The sequence below is a fragment of the Eleutherodactylus coqui genome, chromosome 2 (genome assembly GCF_035609145.1).
Source record: "Eleutherodactylus coqui strain aEleCoq1 chromosome 2, aEleCoq1.hap1, whole genome shotgun sequence".
NCBI classification, from domain to species: domain Eukaryota; kingdom Metazoa; phylum Chordata; class Amphibia; order Anura; family Eleutherodactylidae; genus Eleutherodactylus; species Eleutherodactylus coqui.
In genome coordinates this window covers 194,986,537-195,003,959 of record NC_089838.1, presented here as the reverse complement: position 1 = coordinate 195,003,959, position 17,423 = coordinate 194,986,537, and the positions used below count along the sequence as shown (strand labels likewise).

At 47.0% G+C, this 17,423-nt stretch overlaps 1 protein-coding gene across 2 annotated transcripts in view; it reads right to left on the bottom strand.

Moving 5' to 3' along the window:
• LRGUK (leucine rich repeats and guanylate kinase domain containing) overlaps positions 1-17,423 on the bottom strand; it is an 87,557-nt gene that overhangs the window by 5,422 nt on the left and 64,712 nt on the right. For both annotated transcript variants that reach the window (XM_066592137.1, XM_066592138.1), the window contains 5 exons: positions 16,487-16,600; positions 14,894-15,095; positions 13,314-13,424; positions 1,824-1,960; positions 494-582 (listed from right to left, as the gene is read on the bottom strand). In XM_066592137.1, the coding sequence (XP_066448234.1) occupies positions 494-582; positions 1,824-1,960; positions 13,314-13,424; positions 14,894-15,095; positions 16,487-16,600 (653 nt within the window). The remainder of the gene's footprint in view (positions 1-493; positions 583-1,823; positions 1,961-13,313; positions 13,425-14,893; positions 15,096-16,486; positions 16,601-17,423) is intronic.

The window sequence follows — 17,423 nt, the reverse complement described above, 5'->3', positions numbered from 1 at the left end:
TGGGGAAAACGTGACGATCCTCTGCTATTTTACTTTTACGGAGTTTCTCAGCCAGATATCACGCTCGCCCCTGTGTAGTTAGCCTGAGTCAATGAGGTTTGTTAAAACTCCATTCACTTACATTTAAACTGTACATTGCTGTGAAATTTCTGCTTGCATTCCACAGGTGGACTTCCCAAGCAATTCCATGATGTATGAACTCACCCTTAAAGTAAGTTCACACGCAGGAGAAATTATGTGGATTTTGGTGCAAATCCGAAATGTGTGAACATCAGCCTCTTACGGGATTTTATATGATAAAAAAAATAAATCATGTAAAAGCATGTGCAATACAGTAACATGTAGTCTGCATATAATAAAAATAGTTCTTAGCTTTTACTCAAACCCTACTGGTGTATTCACGTTACAATAGACCTACAACATAAAAAGGGTCCATTTAATTAAATCTAGGACTACCATTGTGCAAGTAGTTTACTGTTCCTTTAAATATTACCTGTGAAACAGTTGGGTGTATGTCCCTGATGTCTTCCCCGCTAAAGCCTGCCGTGCTGCTTGCTGTCGTCTTTGTACCGAAGCCTCTTCCTGATAGGAACAGTTATAATTAGGAGGCATGTAAGAATATGGAAGGAAGTACTACTCACCATATGTTCCCATGCAATGGAAAGTTTCTGCCATGGAGATGGATAAATGCTGCAGCAAAATATGCATGTGTTACCTTTTCCATTGTAATGAGTGAAATCCACGGCCGAAAATCCAGAATAAAAATACTACAAATAGTGCAGATTTGAAGGCCTGTTGCATGTCCCTACATTTGAATTGATTGCTTCTGAGGGCTCAGTCACACGGGCGCATCTGCGGCCGGGTTACTGCACGATAAGACGGCCGCACTGCGAGTGCAAACGACCCTCCGCACCGCCGGAAGAAAGAACACATGACCGGCTCCATTGCCGGTCATGTGTTCTTTCTTCCGGCAGTGCGGAGAGTCATCCGAACCTGCAGCTGTGTCCGTCTGCTTTGTGCAGTAACACGGGCGCATCGGCGCCCGTGTGACTAAGCCCTTATAAAGCTCCACTACTATTCTGTTCATATCTGACCTTTGAACTTCCTTGTTCTGCTCTGTTGGAGGGGCAGAACAAAAAAGTGTAAGTGCTGGAACCCTATTGACTGTAATGGCATCCATCAGATTACAGATGTCCTGGCATTCTAACGGACAAGATATTACAACATGTTGCGATATTTTGCCTGGAATTTTGGACCAGATGTACATCATAGGCTCGGAAAGGAGCCTCAAATGCAGACGTGAACAGAGCACAGCATACATTGTACTGGCCTTTTTTTTAATGTTTTTATTTTTTTGCTGACTTGAAGGTGTCCTAATAAACACATGGGGGAGATGAAGTTTTTTTGGTGTGAAAAAAAAAAATCTAAAAGTTGCAAAATTTTTAGCAAACTCCATCTTTGCAACTTTTTGACAGGTAGGCTGCTCTATGCCAGAAAAGTAGCACAGCTTGTCGGGAGGAGAAGCAACTGTAGCAGGCTAACACATCTATGTATCATTTTTGCCAAAAACTAGTGTAGATTTTGATCTGGGAGTACAAGGGAGCCGTAATACGAAGAGGTCTGTGCTTCTTTGTATATTAGGTGCATCATGGGATGACGGGGATAATATTAAGACTAGCATATAAAAACATTGATCTTAATAAAACACCTCCCTCCCACAGAGTCGAACTTTGAATGTTTTGCTTGGAACATAAAGACCAATATCACTATAACAAAAGATTTCCGTACACATCTCTACCTTTTGTAAATGCAGACGTACTTACAGCAGGAGTCTTCTGTGGCGATACTTTGACAAAGATTTTAGCAGAATAGTTTCTTGCAGCAGAATCCTGAAAATCATTGTTCTGTGAGGACTTATGAGGCCCATTTGGAGAGGCCCCACTCAGCGACTTTCCACAGTCTATAGTTGGAAAGAAGAATGCAACAAGATAAAATATATGCATGGACGGGGGGGGCGTGGCTAGCCATGGAAGCGTAAGGTCGCAGGCTCCGGAGCTCCGCCGCCGCTAGCCTCCAAAAAAAGGGGAATCAACCTGAAACCGAGACCCACGAAGAATGACAAGGGTAGGGAAGAGAAGGGGGAGCCAGCCGCAGCACCGCGGTCCTCCCATCAGCAGATATCTGAGCGGAGCGAGCGCCGGGACACAGCGGGACCCCGCCGGCGCACACGTGGAGCCGGCTCCGCAGCCCCGTAGAGAGGAAGAAGGGTCCGCCGCTACTGCAGGTGAGGGCGCGAGGAGGACGCCGTCGCCAGGCAACCAGGGGCTGCAGAAGCTCCGGAGAGAGGAGAAGGGCTCCCCGATGCCGGGCGCTGCGGGAGCGCCGACAAACAGGACCAACATGGCGCCGGGTCCCCACAGAAAGCCCGCCAGCGAGGCTGAGGCGCCGGACCCGGCTGAAGAGGGGACAGAGTGCAGCACAGACACCCTCATACCCCAGTACAGGGAAGAGGAACTTACCCCACGGCAGGAACGGGGAGCAGAGGTTCCACATGCGGAGCCGGTGAACGGAGGAAGATCCCCCCCCCCTCTCCCCTAAACAACATGGCGTCGAGACACCACGAGGGGAAGGGATCCCGGTATGCAGCAAACGCTCTCACGCTTCTCCCAGGAGGGACAACTTTGAAGGTCAGTAAGGGGAAGGGGGCAGCAGACCCTGGGACACCACAGGAGAAACAAGCTAGCCCAATATACTGCACAGGGAGAAAAGGAGAGGCTGCAACACCCAACCTGGGGCATGATAGCAGGGGACAGCCGCAGTCTAGAGGTGCCGAGGCAGAAGTCTCCACACGACACACAAAAGACAAGGCAGCCCACGCTACAGGAGAAGAAGAGGGCCCCCGACCCCCCCGCACTAGCCAGTCACCATCCGGCCCATACCTCACACCGCCGACGACGACAACCCCTGACAACCCATTAACACCGCCTGCAGATGACTCTCAAACATTGCAAGCCCTGTGGGTCATGATTCGTGCGTTACCCACCAAGACAGACCTCGAGACGCAACTGCGACGCATTGAAGAAAAGCATGACAAAGCTATCGCGACAGTCAGTCATTCTGTACAGGCACTCACAGAGCGGGTGGCGGCCCTTGAGGAAAACCCAGAGGTCTCGACAACGGACTTTCAACAACTCTCTCTAACAATAGAAAGACAGCAAAGACAGATTAGAGACCTGACCTTTCATCTCGATGACATCGAGAACAGGGGGCGCCGCAACAACTTAAAGCTGCGAGGCCTGCCAGAAGACGTTCCCCCAGATGCGCTGCATGACTGTGTAACGGCCATCTTCAATAAATTAATGCAGCGACCGGAGGACCGCATAATAGAATTGGACAGGGTCCACAGGACGCTAGGAGGCAGAACACGGAACGCCAATATGCCGAGGGACGTAATATGCCGGGTGCACTTCTACAGGCAGAAAGAAGAAATCCAAAGGCTGGCATGGGAAAGAGGACCGATCAAATTCAAGGGAGCGGAGATCACCATCTTGCCCGACGTCTCCAGGCTGACTCTCAACAGCAGGAGATTGATCCGTCCCTTGCTCGAGGCAGCACGCAGAGCAGACGCCACATATAAATGGGGACATCCCTTCCATTTGATCCTACGAAAAAGAGGGCGCATCTTTACGGTCAGATCCCCGTCAGACCTAGAAGGGGCGTTCAGATTCCTGGAGGTCCCAGCGGTGCCAATACCGGACTGGACCGAACCGATGGACTTTGCCCCCGCAATCCCCTGAGCAAAAGAGTCCCCCAGGAGGAGGACACCAACACCCCAGCCCTGGAATTTGAGTGACACACCACATTTACAGAGCGTGGGTCTCACTGGTTATGTTTCCATTTATTCCCGCCACGGACAGCTCGACAGAAAGGACCTACAAGCGAAGACGGACATACAAAAATGGACACTAACTTCAACAGTTCCTGCAATTGTCCCCCCACACAGCAGATCCCTCATTGGCGGCGGCCTGGAGTTCCCAGGCAAGATCGTAAAAGAAAGAAACCTACACAAGAAAAGAAAGCGGCCATATTCTCTCCAGATTTGGCCAACAGACTTGAGAGCCCGGAGGCGGCCTTGCTGATTCGGTGTACTTCCACGTTTTCCCCCAGTAGGGTATCAGGGGACCTGGTCCGGCCCCGTGGTTTCGGGGGCACCAGGCTCCCTGATTAAGTTATAGCGGCCAAACACTAGGCTGGTTAGAGGCTAACCTTCTAGTCATTTGGTTTTCCCTATTGTGTCGTGTGTCCCCCCAACTGCCCCTCCCCCACCACACCCTCCCCCACCTATTCCGTCTGCGCAATACGTCCTCCCTCCTTTCCCGGAGCGAATCCCCTAGTATCAACCCCAAAGACCTGAGGTGCCATGTCAACGAATTCTAATAACCTTTTGATATCTTCAATTAATGCGCAGGGCTTAAACGTACCAGAGAAGAGGTCCTCCATCCTCCATCTACTCCGGAAGAAGAGGGTGCAGGTGGCCTTCGTGCTGGAAACCCATTTCCGTACGGACGCCTGCCCGAGGTTCGCGGACGCCAGATTCCCAACGGCATACCACAGTACGAATGCGGAGTCCAAGTCTAAGGGGGTCTCAATTCTCCTGGCCAACTCCGTTCCATGGGAGCACGGGGAGACGCGCTACGACCCGGGAGGCAGGTACCTGTTCATCAAAGGTAAGCTCGCCAGCACACCATTCACATTTGCCGCGGTTTATTCCCCCAACTCCGACCAGGTGGCCTTTCTCGAGAGGCTCCTGGAGGACTTGGACGAATTCAGAGAGGGTACCCTGGTGCTAGGAGGAGACTTCAATGTCCCCCTGGACCCACGGATTGACACTTCCAAAGGATCTGACAGCCACTCCGTCTCCGTACACCGTAGGATTAAGCGTACACTACACAGTCACCAACTGGTTGATCCATGGAGAATACTGCATCCCACGACCAAAGATTACACATTTTTCTCACACCCACACAACACGTATTCGAGAATCGACTATTTCCTCCTCCAACATTCCACACTATCGTCCTTAGTATCAGCAACAATAGATAACATTACCTTTTCCGACCACGCCATGATTACACTAACAGTAAAATTACCATCCCTACATAACAGGACTTGGCAGTGGCGATTCAATGAGTCCTTCCTCCAAGACCCGGTAGTCTCGGACGAAATACACAGAACGATCACAGACTATTTCACTCTCAACACAACGCCGGACGTAGACCCACTAACGATCTGGGAGGCGCACAAGTGCGTAATCCGTGGTCAGTGCGTGAATATAGGCTCCCGCATTAAAAAGGAAAGGTCCGCGCACCTTAAAAAGCTCCTGGACCGGGTCCAGGAATTAGAGTCTAGCCATAAAACTACCCACGACAGCGCTAGCGGGGCAGAACTGTTCCAACTGAGGGAAAAGATCCGCTATTACTGCATGGAAAGGGCCAAAGCAGGCATAGCGAAATGCAGGCGGCATTTTTATGAGTTCGGAGATAAACCCAGTCGTACATTGGCACGAGCACTGCGGTCCACCAGAGCCAGCACATACGTCCCGCACATCAATAACTCCAAAGGCCACGTACAACACTCATCGCAACAAATAGCCAGTGCCTTTCGGGAATACTACCACTCCCTTTACAACTTAGCCCCCCCACAGTCTACTCGGACGAGAGAGCAAAAGAGAGCCTCAATTCGAGAATACCTGCAACAGGCGAACCTCTGTAAACTCCCGCAGGAGGCAATAGACAGGATGGAATCACCTATCTCGCCAAGCGAGCTGGCAGAAGCGCTCGCTACCTCGCGGCCTGGAAAAGCCCCGGGACCCGACGGGATTACTTTAACGTACTATAAGAAATACGTGGAAACGCTGGCCCCCCATTTTATCCAGGCATTTAACTCCATAACCAACGGGAGCGAAATCCCCAGAGACACCCTAACTGCTAACATCTCGGTCATCCCTAAAGAGGGCAAAGACCCCTCACAGTGCCAAAGTTACCGCCCAATATCCCTGCTAAACGCGGACCTGAAACTATTCGCCAAAATACTTGCAAACAGGATCTCCCCCTACCGGCAAGCCATAATCCACACAGACCAAGTGGGCTTCGTCCCTATGAGAGAGGCAAGGGATAATACAACCAAAGCCATTAACCTTATTCAGGCAGCGCACAAACTCTCCCTGCCAACATGCCTATTGTCCACAGACGCAGATAAGGCTTTTGACAGGGTGGAGTGGGAGTTCCTGTTTGCAACGTTGACCCATATGGGGATGGGGCCAAACATGCTGCAATGGATTATGAGCCTATATTCCCACCCAACAGCATCAGTAAGAGTAAACGGTCAGCTCTCAGAACCATTCCCCATTACGAACGGCACGAGGCAGGGGTGTCCCCTGTCTCCACTGATTTTCATCCTGTGCCTTGAGCCACTACTGACCAAAATTCGAGCCAACCCAAACATACACGGGATCACAACAGGCGACACCGAACACAAGATAGCGGCCTATGCAGATGATCTTTTATTTTTTATCACAGACCCTCGAATTACACTACCAAACCTTATGGCCGAGTTCAAACACTATTCAGTTTTATCCAACTTCAAGATCAACTACCATAAGTCAGCTGCGCTCAACGTCTCACTCACACAACCCCTAGTGGAGGAACTCAAGGACTTCTTCTCCTTCACATGGGCAAGGGGTCATATTAAATATCTAGGTACAAACTTAACGCCGAGAACTGAGGATCTATACGCGGCTAACTTTCCAGCGCTCCTAAACAGGGTCAGACAAGACCTCAGCCAATGGACCAAGGGTACGTTCTCCTGGTTTGGCAGAGGAGCTATTATTAAAATGAATATCCTCCCTAGAGTCCTCTACCTAATCCAAGCCCTCCCCATACATGTCCCAAAGAGCTTCTTCCAACACCTCCTATCTCTCACCACCACATTTGTATGGGCAGGAAAGACATCTCGGATAGCACGTAATACACTGACAAGACCAAAAAAGGAGGGCGGCCTAGGTTTGCCGGACTTTGTGAAATACCACCAAGCGGCACACCTGGTACGCATCATAGACTGGCATCGGCACGCTGCACTCAAGCAGTGGATAGCCATCGAGCAAACGGCGTCACATGCACCGCTGGTGACCCTTCCCTGGTCGGACGGACCCAGCCTGAGAGAAGTGATGAGACACCCCACCATCGGACCCACACTGTCATTGGCTGCCAAGATACTAGAGAGGATAGACGTGTCCCCCAGGCCATCCCCAATGTTCCCGATCCTAGGAAACCCGAATTTCCACCCAGGGGGGGAGAAGGGAGTGTTCCGCACTTGGATAACAGAAGGCAGATATAGGGCAGAACACTTCCTACAAAATGGCCAGTGGCTTTCGGTGGACACGTTGAGAGGGCCCTCCGTACCAACCCCTCTCCCACTCTGGCAGATTCTGCAGCTAAGACACTTTCTACAGTCTCTACCTCAGCCAAATAGGTTTTCACGCCCAAAAACACAATTTGAAGCAATCTGCACTGGAGAGGGCCCCTCGAGACACACGCTATCTAGAATCTACAATATCCTTGTCTCACTGCCGGGAGCCGCCCCCCCCCCAAAATACATTGAAAAATGGGAAGGGGAATTAGGAATTAACCTCACCGCTGAAGAAACAGACAAAATATACACTATCACACACTCGGCATCCATCTCCAGCAGAATACAAGAATCTGGCTTTAAGATTCTCTCCAGATGGTACAGGGTGCCCTCTCTTCTGAATAAGATATTCCCGTCGGTCTCCCCTACGTGCTGGAGATGCGGCGCGGAACAGGGGACCATGCTGCACGTCTTCTGGGAGTGTTCGGTGCTGGCGGGCTACTGGTCAGAGGTATGGCGGGTCACCTCTAAATTTACCCACTACGCCATCCCGAGGACGCCTGCGTTCTTCCTCCTACATCATAGTGACATCCCACTGGCGTCATATAAAAAATCTGTGGTCTGCTTCTTGGTGAGCGCGGCGAGGTCGTGTATAGCGAGGCGATGGAGACAGACAGCTCCGCCCTCACTGGCACTATGGCTAAATACAGTCAACTGGATTAAGGAGATGGAGGACCTCTCTGCAGCACTAAAGGGTACGCAAGAAAAGTTCCGGAAAACATGGTACCACTGGATAGACTTCCAAAACACAGAAGAATACCGCCAACTACTTATCCCCCAAGTTAACTAAAACATCCCTCACCCCCTCCCAACCACACCCCCCCTGCCACAACCCCAGCAGCGACAAGCCCAGTCGCAACCCTGTACGCACCCCTTATGTGTCTAGTCTGTTTCAGTAGCTACTTGTGAATAAGTTATACAATGCATAAAGCCACGAAGTTCGGCATAGTGTAATGTGGAAAATGCTGCAGACGGAGCCAGGAAGTTAAGCGAGACCTGATTTATTGTTTAGTTTGACTTGTTTTCTAAGTTTACATGGAAATTTGTGCCACTTAATCTGTTTACATTGAGACGGACAGGCAAGGTGAACGAGATTGATTCTTTAAGTTGTTACCTAGTTGGCATTGAATAACTTTCTGCAATAAATAAAGAATATATAAAAAAAAATATATGCATGGACAGCTTACTGCATACAGCATAAGGCCGGGCTCAGAGGAGCGTTGTGTAAAATGCCGCATGTATAACAGCATTTTGAACAGTCTTCCTAGTTTCTTTTTTTTCTTAATTTCCCACTCTGTTGCTTAGCGATAGTGCGTATAAATGGCGTACATACGCAATGTAATTGCGTATGAATAGTGTTTCTTAAGCGCTCTTAGGCCTTAGTCACACGGGCGTTTTTTCCCGCGATTTGCGAAATTGCGTGACCGGGGCAAAAAAAATAAAAAAAATAAAAAAAAAAAAAAAAAAAAATAAAAAAAAAAACTGCTCCTAGCCGCACTTCAATAGAAACGGGCCGGAGCAGTTCAGCGCTGTCCAGCGCATTGAATTCAATGGAGCCGGCAATGCAGCCGGCTCCATTGAAAGCAATGGGCTGCGGGCGATCTCACGATGAATTTTCGGGAAGGGCTTAAAAATATAAGCCCTTGCCGGAAATTCATCCAGAAATGTGTAAAAACCAAAAAAATATATATACTCACCTGGTCCCGTTCAGGTGCCGGCTGCCGGCAGTTCTCCTGAACTGCTCTGAGTAGTATTCAGCAGCCGTGGATTTAAAATCCCCGCCTGCTGAATGAGCTGCCTCTGATTGGTCACAGCCTCACCAATCAGAGGCAGCTCTCACTTACCCATTCATGAATTCATAATTGGGTGAGTGAGTGCTGCCTCTGATTGGCTCAGCGCAGGGACCAATCGGGCAGCTCTCAGCTGTCATTCAGCTTATATTTTTAAGCCTTTCCCGAAAATTCATCGTGCGATCGCCGGCAGCCCATTGCTTTCAGTGGAGCCAGTTGTATTGCTGGCTCCATTGAATTCAATGGGCAAACATCATTCTTCTCTGCCACAGCTGTTACAGCTGTGGCAGAAGAGAATGATTTGTCTAGTATATGCTCTCAATGGGGTCGGCGCTGCTGCCGCCGGCCCCATTGAGCGCATATAAAAAAAGAGAACAGGAATCGCAGATCGCAGATAGGTGCGATCTGCAATTTCTGTTCTATAATTTATCGGACGAGCGCATAAAAAGTGCTCATGTGTCCGATACCATTGCAAAGCAATGGTTTTATAAAATCGCCGGACGCATGCGCAAATCGTGCGAAAAAACGCCCGTCTGACTGAGCCCTTAGAGAACAATATATCTCTATTGCGTGTAATATGTGGCAAAATTTTTTTAGCCACGTCTTACAGGATCCATCCTTTTTCTTTATTTTTCGGGCAACATAACCATATGAGGGCTTGTTTTTGCAAAAGAAGATCATTTTGATTGGCTGGAATCGGCACACGTGACGGGGCGGAGCTACGCGATGACGCGTAGAAGGGAGCGGAGCCAGAACGCTGCTCGTGCCGGACCGAGCCGAAGGCAGAAGACCCTTCTGCGCAAGCGCGTCTAATCGGGCGATTAGACGCTGAAATTAGACGGCACCATGGAGACGGGGACGCCAGCAATGGAGCAGGTAAGTGAATAACTTCTGTATGGCTCATATTTAATGCACGATGTATATTACAAAGTGCATTAATATGGCCATACAGAAGTGTATAGACCCACTTGCTATCGCGGGACAACCCCTTTAACTTTATTCTGTTTCTCAGTTTGAGTATAGTGATAGCAAATGTATTATAGTCTTTACAGCTCATACGTGTATAGCTGATGTCACGAAGGAGTTAAAGGGGCTGTCCAGTGTAGAAACTCCATTTGTATACACCCTATTGGGGGAATTCTAAGTTAACCCCTTAGTGACCAAGCCTGTTTGCACCTTAATGACCAGGCCAAATTTTGCAAATCTGATGTGTCACTTTAACATGGAAAAACACCAGAAAGGTTTTGCATATCCAAGCAATTCTGACATTGTTTTTTCGCCACATGTTGTACTTCATTTAGGCAGAAAAAATAGGCCAATAGAATGTGTTTATTTATTAAAAGCGCCAAAATTAGCAAAATTTTGACAAAAATCGTCATTTTTTCACATTTCCAACTGCAATATCTTAAATCTGTGCAAACATAATATAGAAATTTGTGCTAAGATATATATTTCCACCCATTTACTTTATTTTGGGCGCACATTGGAAAAACGTTCGTTTTTTTTAACCATTTAGGAGACGTACAAATTTAACATTACTTTTTAGCATTTTGAGGAACACTTTGTTTTCCTACACCAAGCCAAGATTGGAAAGGCTCATGAGTGTGAGAATAATAGATACCCCCACAAATGACCCCATTTTAAAAACTACACCCCTCAGTGTATTCACTGAGGGGTGTCATGAGTATTTTGACCCCACAGTTTTTTTTCAGGAATTAATTCAATTTAGAGGAGAAAACGTGAAATTTCATATTTTTGCAAATCTGTCATTTTAAAGACATATTTTTTTCCTATAGTTTACATGAAAATGAGGATTTACACCCCAAAATGGATACCCCTGTTTCTTCCGTGTTCAGAAATATACCCATTGTGGCCCTAATGTTATATCTGAGTCCTCAACGGGGCCCAAAATGAAAGGAGTAGTCAGTGTCTTTCAAAACAGAAATTTTGCTTGAAGTCCTTTTAGACCCCATAGCACTGATGTAGAGTTCTTGAGCGCCCAAAACCATAAAAAACCTCCACAAATGACCCCATTTTGAAAACTGGACCCCTTAAGAAATTTATCTAGGGGTGTACTGCATATTTTGACCCCACAGTTTTTGAATGAATTGAAGCCAAGCAAAAGGAAAAAATTGTGATTTTCGTTTTTTTGCCAAGTCTGAAATTTTAAAAACAGCTTTTTTTGTACAGCACACATATGAATGAAGGATTGCACCCAAAAATGGATACCCCTGTTTGTCCCGTGCTCAGAAACATACCCATTGTGGCCCTAATCTTATGTCTGGATGCACAACAGGGCCCAAAATGAAAGGAGTAGTCAGTGGCTTTCAGAACATAGATTTTGCTTGAAGTCCTTTTAGGCCCCATTGCCCACTTGTAGAGTTCTTGAGCGGCCAAAACCATAGAGAACCCCAACAAATGACCCCATTTTGAAAACTAGACCCCTTAACGAATTTATCTAGGGGTGTACTGTGTATTTTAACCATACAATTTTTGAATAGATCTAAGCAAAGAAGTAAGAAAAAATTACGATTTTCATTTTTTGGGCTATTGCGTCAATTTAAAAACAGGTTTTTTTGTACATCATATGTATAAATGAAGACCCCTGTTTGTCCCGTGTTCAGAAACATACCCGGGGCTTCTTGTAAAATACGTATTAGTGGTAGCGGTCTGAATAACGCCGGGCTCACGCAGCCGTAGGCGGAATCCGCTTGCGGAGGCCCACAGCGGATCCCATCTGGGAGCCCGGCTGTGACCCTGCGTACAGTCGCGTAATGTACTGCGCATAACTGCCTACTCACACAGGCGGTTATGCGCAGTACATTTTTCTTTTGTTTGTATTTCCCGCACCGTCGCTTAGCGATGACATGGGTACCCGCAGCCCATATCCATGACCATGGAGCACAATGGGCTCTATGCTGTGGATAGCTGCGGTAAAATAGAACCAGCTGCGTTCTCTTTTCTGCGAGTGGATTACGCAGTTCCGACCCCACTAATGTAAGCGGAATTGTGTAATCCAATGCGATTGATCCGCGTAATACCGCGGATCAGACGCATGCGGAATCCGTAATTCCTATCCGGTCATGTGAGACCGACCTAAGGTAGATCGCTACTTATTTATTACGTGACCAGGGACCGCTGAACGAGGCCCCCTGTCACTGCCCCAGGTCCGATCCATCAGGGCAGCTGAATCTTTAACTTTTTTAACTTTTTTGCGATCGGCACTATCGATTGGATAGCGCCGATTGCATTGCCGGGGGGGACTGCCCGCAGCCCTGGATGACAGCTCCATGCTGTCGGCTACCTGCGGGCACCGACAGCATGGAGCTGTCACATCCATAGCCCATGGGGCTTTATTCTCTGCAGGACGCATGCTTTTACGTCCTCAGAGAATAAAGCCCACTTGGGCAGGACGTAAAAAGACTATGGGCTGGTCGTTAAGGGGTTAAGAGCTAAGAATCCAGAACAGGAAATCCTTCTCTAGACTACAGATGAGAGCAGTTACAAAGAGAAGGATCTATGGAGGCGCTGTAGTTAAATTGAACATTAACTGACATCATATAACATAACAGCTGATCCCTGAGGGTCTCGCAGCACAAACCATTGTAGTCTGCGTATTCTCATGTGACCCTTCTGAGAAGTGAGTTTTGTCCAAACCGGAGAATCCCTCAAGTAGTTTGACAGAGTTATCGCTTTTTAAAAACATCATTTTGTGGCAGTTTTTTATGCAGCTTTTTGAATCAAAGATACAAGTGGATTCAAAAGGAATGAGAAATATAAAGGAAGGACTTCTACTTCTCTCTCCTACTGGTCCCACTTCTGCTTTAGCTCCCAAAACTGCAACAAAAACTGGCTAAACAAGTGTGTGAAACCTCTCTTAGGGCGCTTTCACGCAACAGCTGCTATGTTCAGTTTTTTTCTGAGCCAAAACCAGGAGTGGAGAGAAAGTATAATGGAAAGATTTGCATGTCTTCTGTATTTTGGAGCCACTCCTGGTTTGGGCTAAAAAAAAACAAACTGAACATCACTATTGTGTGAAAGTGCCCTTAAACTTACCAGTCCCAGATTTAGCTCTGCTAGCACTCTCGCTGGACAGTACTGGTTCCAATAGGCCAAGGTATTCTTTAACCAACAATCTTAACTTGCTGTAGGCTTCATCTAAATCATCTGCACAAAGAAAATAAAAGTGTTCTAAAAGACATTTTCTTACAGATCTACAGAACATTACACCTTTTAAAAAAAGTATTTTAGTGAATAACCTTCTGTAATAAAGATGTCATGGTCATTTACCAACATACAGGGAGTGGACAAAAATATGGAAACGCCATACGAAATGCATACCTTGAGTTACATAGGATTATAAATCATATTTCACAATACTACCCGTAAATTTTAGCATAAAAATAAGGCAGTTCAGCTAAGGATTAAAATCCCATGCGGATCTCCCTTAAAGGTCCAGGATCCATACATATGTACTACAATGGAGTTAGTAAGCAGTACTGTAGTTGTTGCATGATGCAAGGATCGATATAACAGCGCCAACAGGTGGTAAGCGTAATTTGTCCCTAAGACAGAGTTCTGTGCAGTTGTGAGGGAATCATGAGAGAGCTGACGATATTCCAACGCAGTCAGATTGTTATGGCCCAAATGGTGTGTGCCTTTTTAACAAAGGTAGTGGAAGTTTTTGCTGTATCATGAGGCACAGTATCCAAGATTATGACCGCATACAGTAAGCCTTAAAAAAACGAAAAAAAAACACATATCCGACAAACACTAGAAATGTGTATTGAGTAAAAGAGTTGTGAAGGGTTGATATAAAAAAGAAGCAGACTACATCTTTGGTGTTTCCATATTTTTGTCCTCCCCCTGTATGTGCCTTATTAAAGGGAATGTATAATGTATATTTGGTTTGACTAAATAACACCAGATAGTGAAACATAGCTTGTATTTAAATAGAAAAATTTCCCCCGCGCTCCTGGGTTCCAGCAGAGATGAAGGACACAATGTCCATAAATAATTTTAAATAATTTATTAGTTCTTTTGCGGGTAAGCCCGCAGAAACGCGTAGCAAAAGAACTAATAAATTATTTAAAATTATTTATGGACATTGTGTCCTTCATCTCTGCTGGAACCCAGGAGCGCGGGGGAAATTTTTCTATTTAAATACAAGCTGTTGCACAAATAGCCGGTCACGGCTGTTAACCCCAAAGACGCTCTCCGGTGATCTGGATTCGGGACTCCAGGGACGCTACAAGCAAACTCGGATATAAGGTGCCGGTCAATCTCCCTAACAGGAGTTTTGGCCGTGCACCAGGTGAGTACAAAAAAAGTATCTCACACTTCTTTGAAATCGTTTTGTGCGAGTAAGGCGCTGATTCCTGTTTTGTTTTAGATAGTGAAACATACTTTTTTTTAAATCCCATTTTTGTTTTCTGATTGTAGACTTTTATATTCTGTTGTCTGTATAGGACTATGGGGGCTCTACGCTGGAAAGGACTGTGACGGGAGAGTGTTCTAGACAGAGCAGTGAAGAAAAATCACTACTGAAGTGATATGCAGACAAGATTTACTGTATGGAGAACTAAAAACGGATCCATAGTCCCCCTAAATAGACTAAACATGACTTTATTCATTACCAACGTTAATGATGGCATCAAAGAAGCCAGGGTGATCCTCGTGTATCTTCTTATACATATCCACTCTGGACACTGCAATATCTATCTCCGGTCTAGTGAATAAGCCCTTCCTCCTCAGCCAGCCTTCATATTTCTCCTTGTTCATTGGCAGAAGCAGTATGCAGCGTGGTTCAAAATGAGAATTCTTCAAGCTCCTTACACCCTAAAAAAGAACACTTATTAATGACACAGTGTTATGCTGTATACCTGAGATATGATCTATTAGTCATCTACCCAGTCATGAATATTATGTCAGAACATTTGAAAAGCCAGGACTGCTGTGTGTAGCAGGATTATTAACATTATTGCAGTGATACATTATGCACTAGATATTGAGCAGTTAGCAGTGTAATGGCAGCTGTTAATGGATATCACCTTCGGAAGTCCAGCATTAGAGTGGAGCGACATAACTCAAGTCTGTACATAGAAAGACAATTCCAGATGTGAAGGTGTCCATAAACACTGGATTAAAGTTACTGAAAATGGACAACTTCAACCAAAACACTCATTCATCAGGTAAAATGTAAGAATGAACGTTTTACCTGATGAATGAGTGTTAAAGGGTCATTGTCTGGAAAGACGCTGGCCAGGTTTCAAATTATGGGCCAATAGTTGGACAAAAATTTTTTGTTGAAAGCGGATTCCTAGAAGGATCTTTTGTCAGTCGCCCAGTGTCATTGAACATATATGGCCAATTTGAACAACTATGATGGCCTATATGGACTGAAACATGTACGGCCGTATCTGCATAAGAACGCTCACCAGATGATAGTTTGCTTGATGGCTATTCAGTTAGCAACCTATTCTATCTACCGTGCATCTCTTAAGCTTCTATCACACGAGCGCATATCGGCCGAGCTTTTTTACGGCCGGCCAATATGCGCTATGATCTGATGCATTGGATTCCTGAGACGTAAAAGCACCCGGCAAGGCCAATATAGCGCCGGGCGTTTTTACATCTGGCCCAAAAGATAGTTCTGGAACTATCTTTTGGGCCTGAATGCGTGTGCCGCTGCATGGGCTCCTATGGAAGCCCATACCAGCAGACGTAGGTGGGAGGGAGTTTAGCAGCATGGCTGCTAAACTCCCTCCCTCTGCTGTCCTCTTTCCCCGTGCAGGCTCACCTCTCGTCTCCTCCCAGCTTGTTCTGTACAATGTAAGGGGTGGGGGCGGAGCTAACCGTCGGCCCACCCCGCCTCCTCCCATTGATGGCTATGGACAAGGGGAGGGACGTGGGCAGAGCTATGCTACTGCCCTCTCCCCGCTCCTTGTCCATAGCCATCAATTGGAGAAGGCAGGGTGGGACAGTTCTTAGCTCCGCCCCCTCCCATTGCAAAGAACGAGCAGGGAGGAGACGAGAGGTGAGTCTGCGATGGGGAGGGAGGGGAAATGGGCGAAGGCATGCTGGGCCCCATGCCTGTTCTATACCCCAGATGGAAGCATATATTGTCCGGTTCGTGTGAAAGAAGCCTTAGATTGTTCAAGCTTTTAAAACGTAAAGTAGAACTTTGCTATAAAAGACTGCAGTTGATGCTATAGTGTAGTTGGATATACCTCTACTTCCAGGTGCGTGCAGCAGGCAAGCCCTTCTCTGGCAACAGATTCTACAGCCTCTCTGCTGAGGCCATAGTAATGTCCACTGTACTTCATAGTTAGGAGAAATTGACCCTAAAATTAGACATATATGCGACAACACAATAATCAGAATCTAGTAGCCCATCAGACACACTTGTGTTACATTTTCATAACTGCTATAGTGGATCGGCTAATTATGGTAACAGTAATTTGTTGTTAGCAGGATATAAAAAGGAAGACTGGAGTTTCATCATGCAATTACTAATTAAAGAATCCTTCATACTGCCAAATGCATAATTTTCATAGGTGTCCTGTTGCTATATAGCAGTGATGGCAAATCTTTTAGAGACCAAGTGCCCAAACTGCAACCCAAAACCCACTTATTTATCGCCAACATGTCAGGGGGCGGGGCTTATCACGACGTATGATTTTACCCCCATCGTTCTAAAAAGGACAGGGCCGCTTTAAGAAATGACAGCGTGCAGATTTTGACTGCTTTTTGGATGCGGAAATACTGCAGAATGTCCTCAGCAGAAATTTCTGTTAAATTCTGCAGCATTTCCACATCCAAAAAGCAGTCAAAATCTGCACTCTGTCTATTTTGAAACAGCCCCGCCCATTTCCGTCACATGTAAACATAGCCCAGCGGTAATTGTGACCCCCCCCAGCGGCCCCAGCGATAATTGTGACCCCCCCCCCAGCGGCCCCAGCGATGATTGTGACCCCCCCCAGCGGCCCCAGCGATGATTGTGACCCCCCCCAGCGGCCCCAGCGATAAGTGACCCCATAGCAGCCCCAGCGATAAGTGACCGCCACCTCACAGCGGCCCCAGTGGTAATAGTGACCCCCCCCCCTTACAGCGGCCCCAGCGATAATAGTGACACCCCACAGCGGCCCCCAGTGCTGTAGTGACACT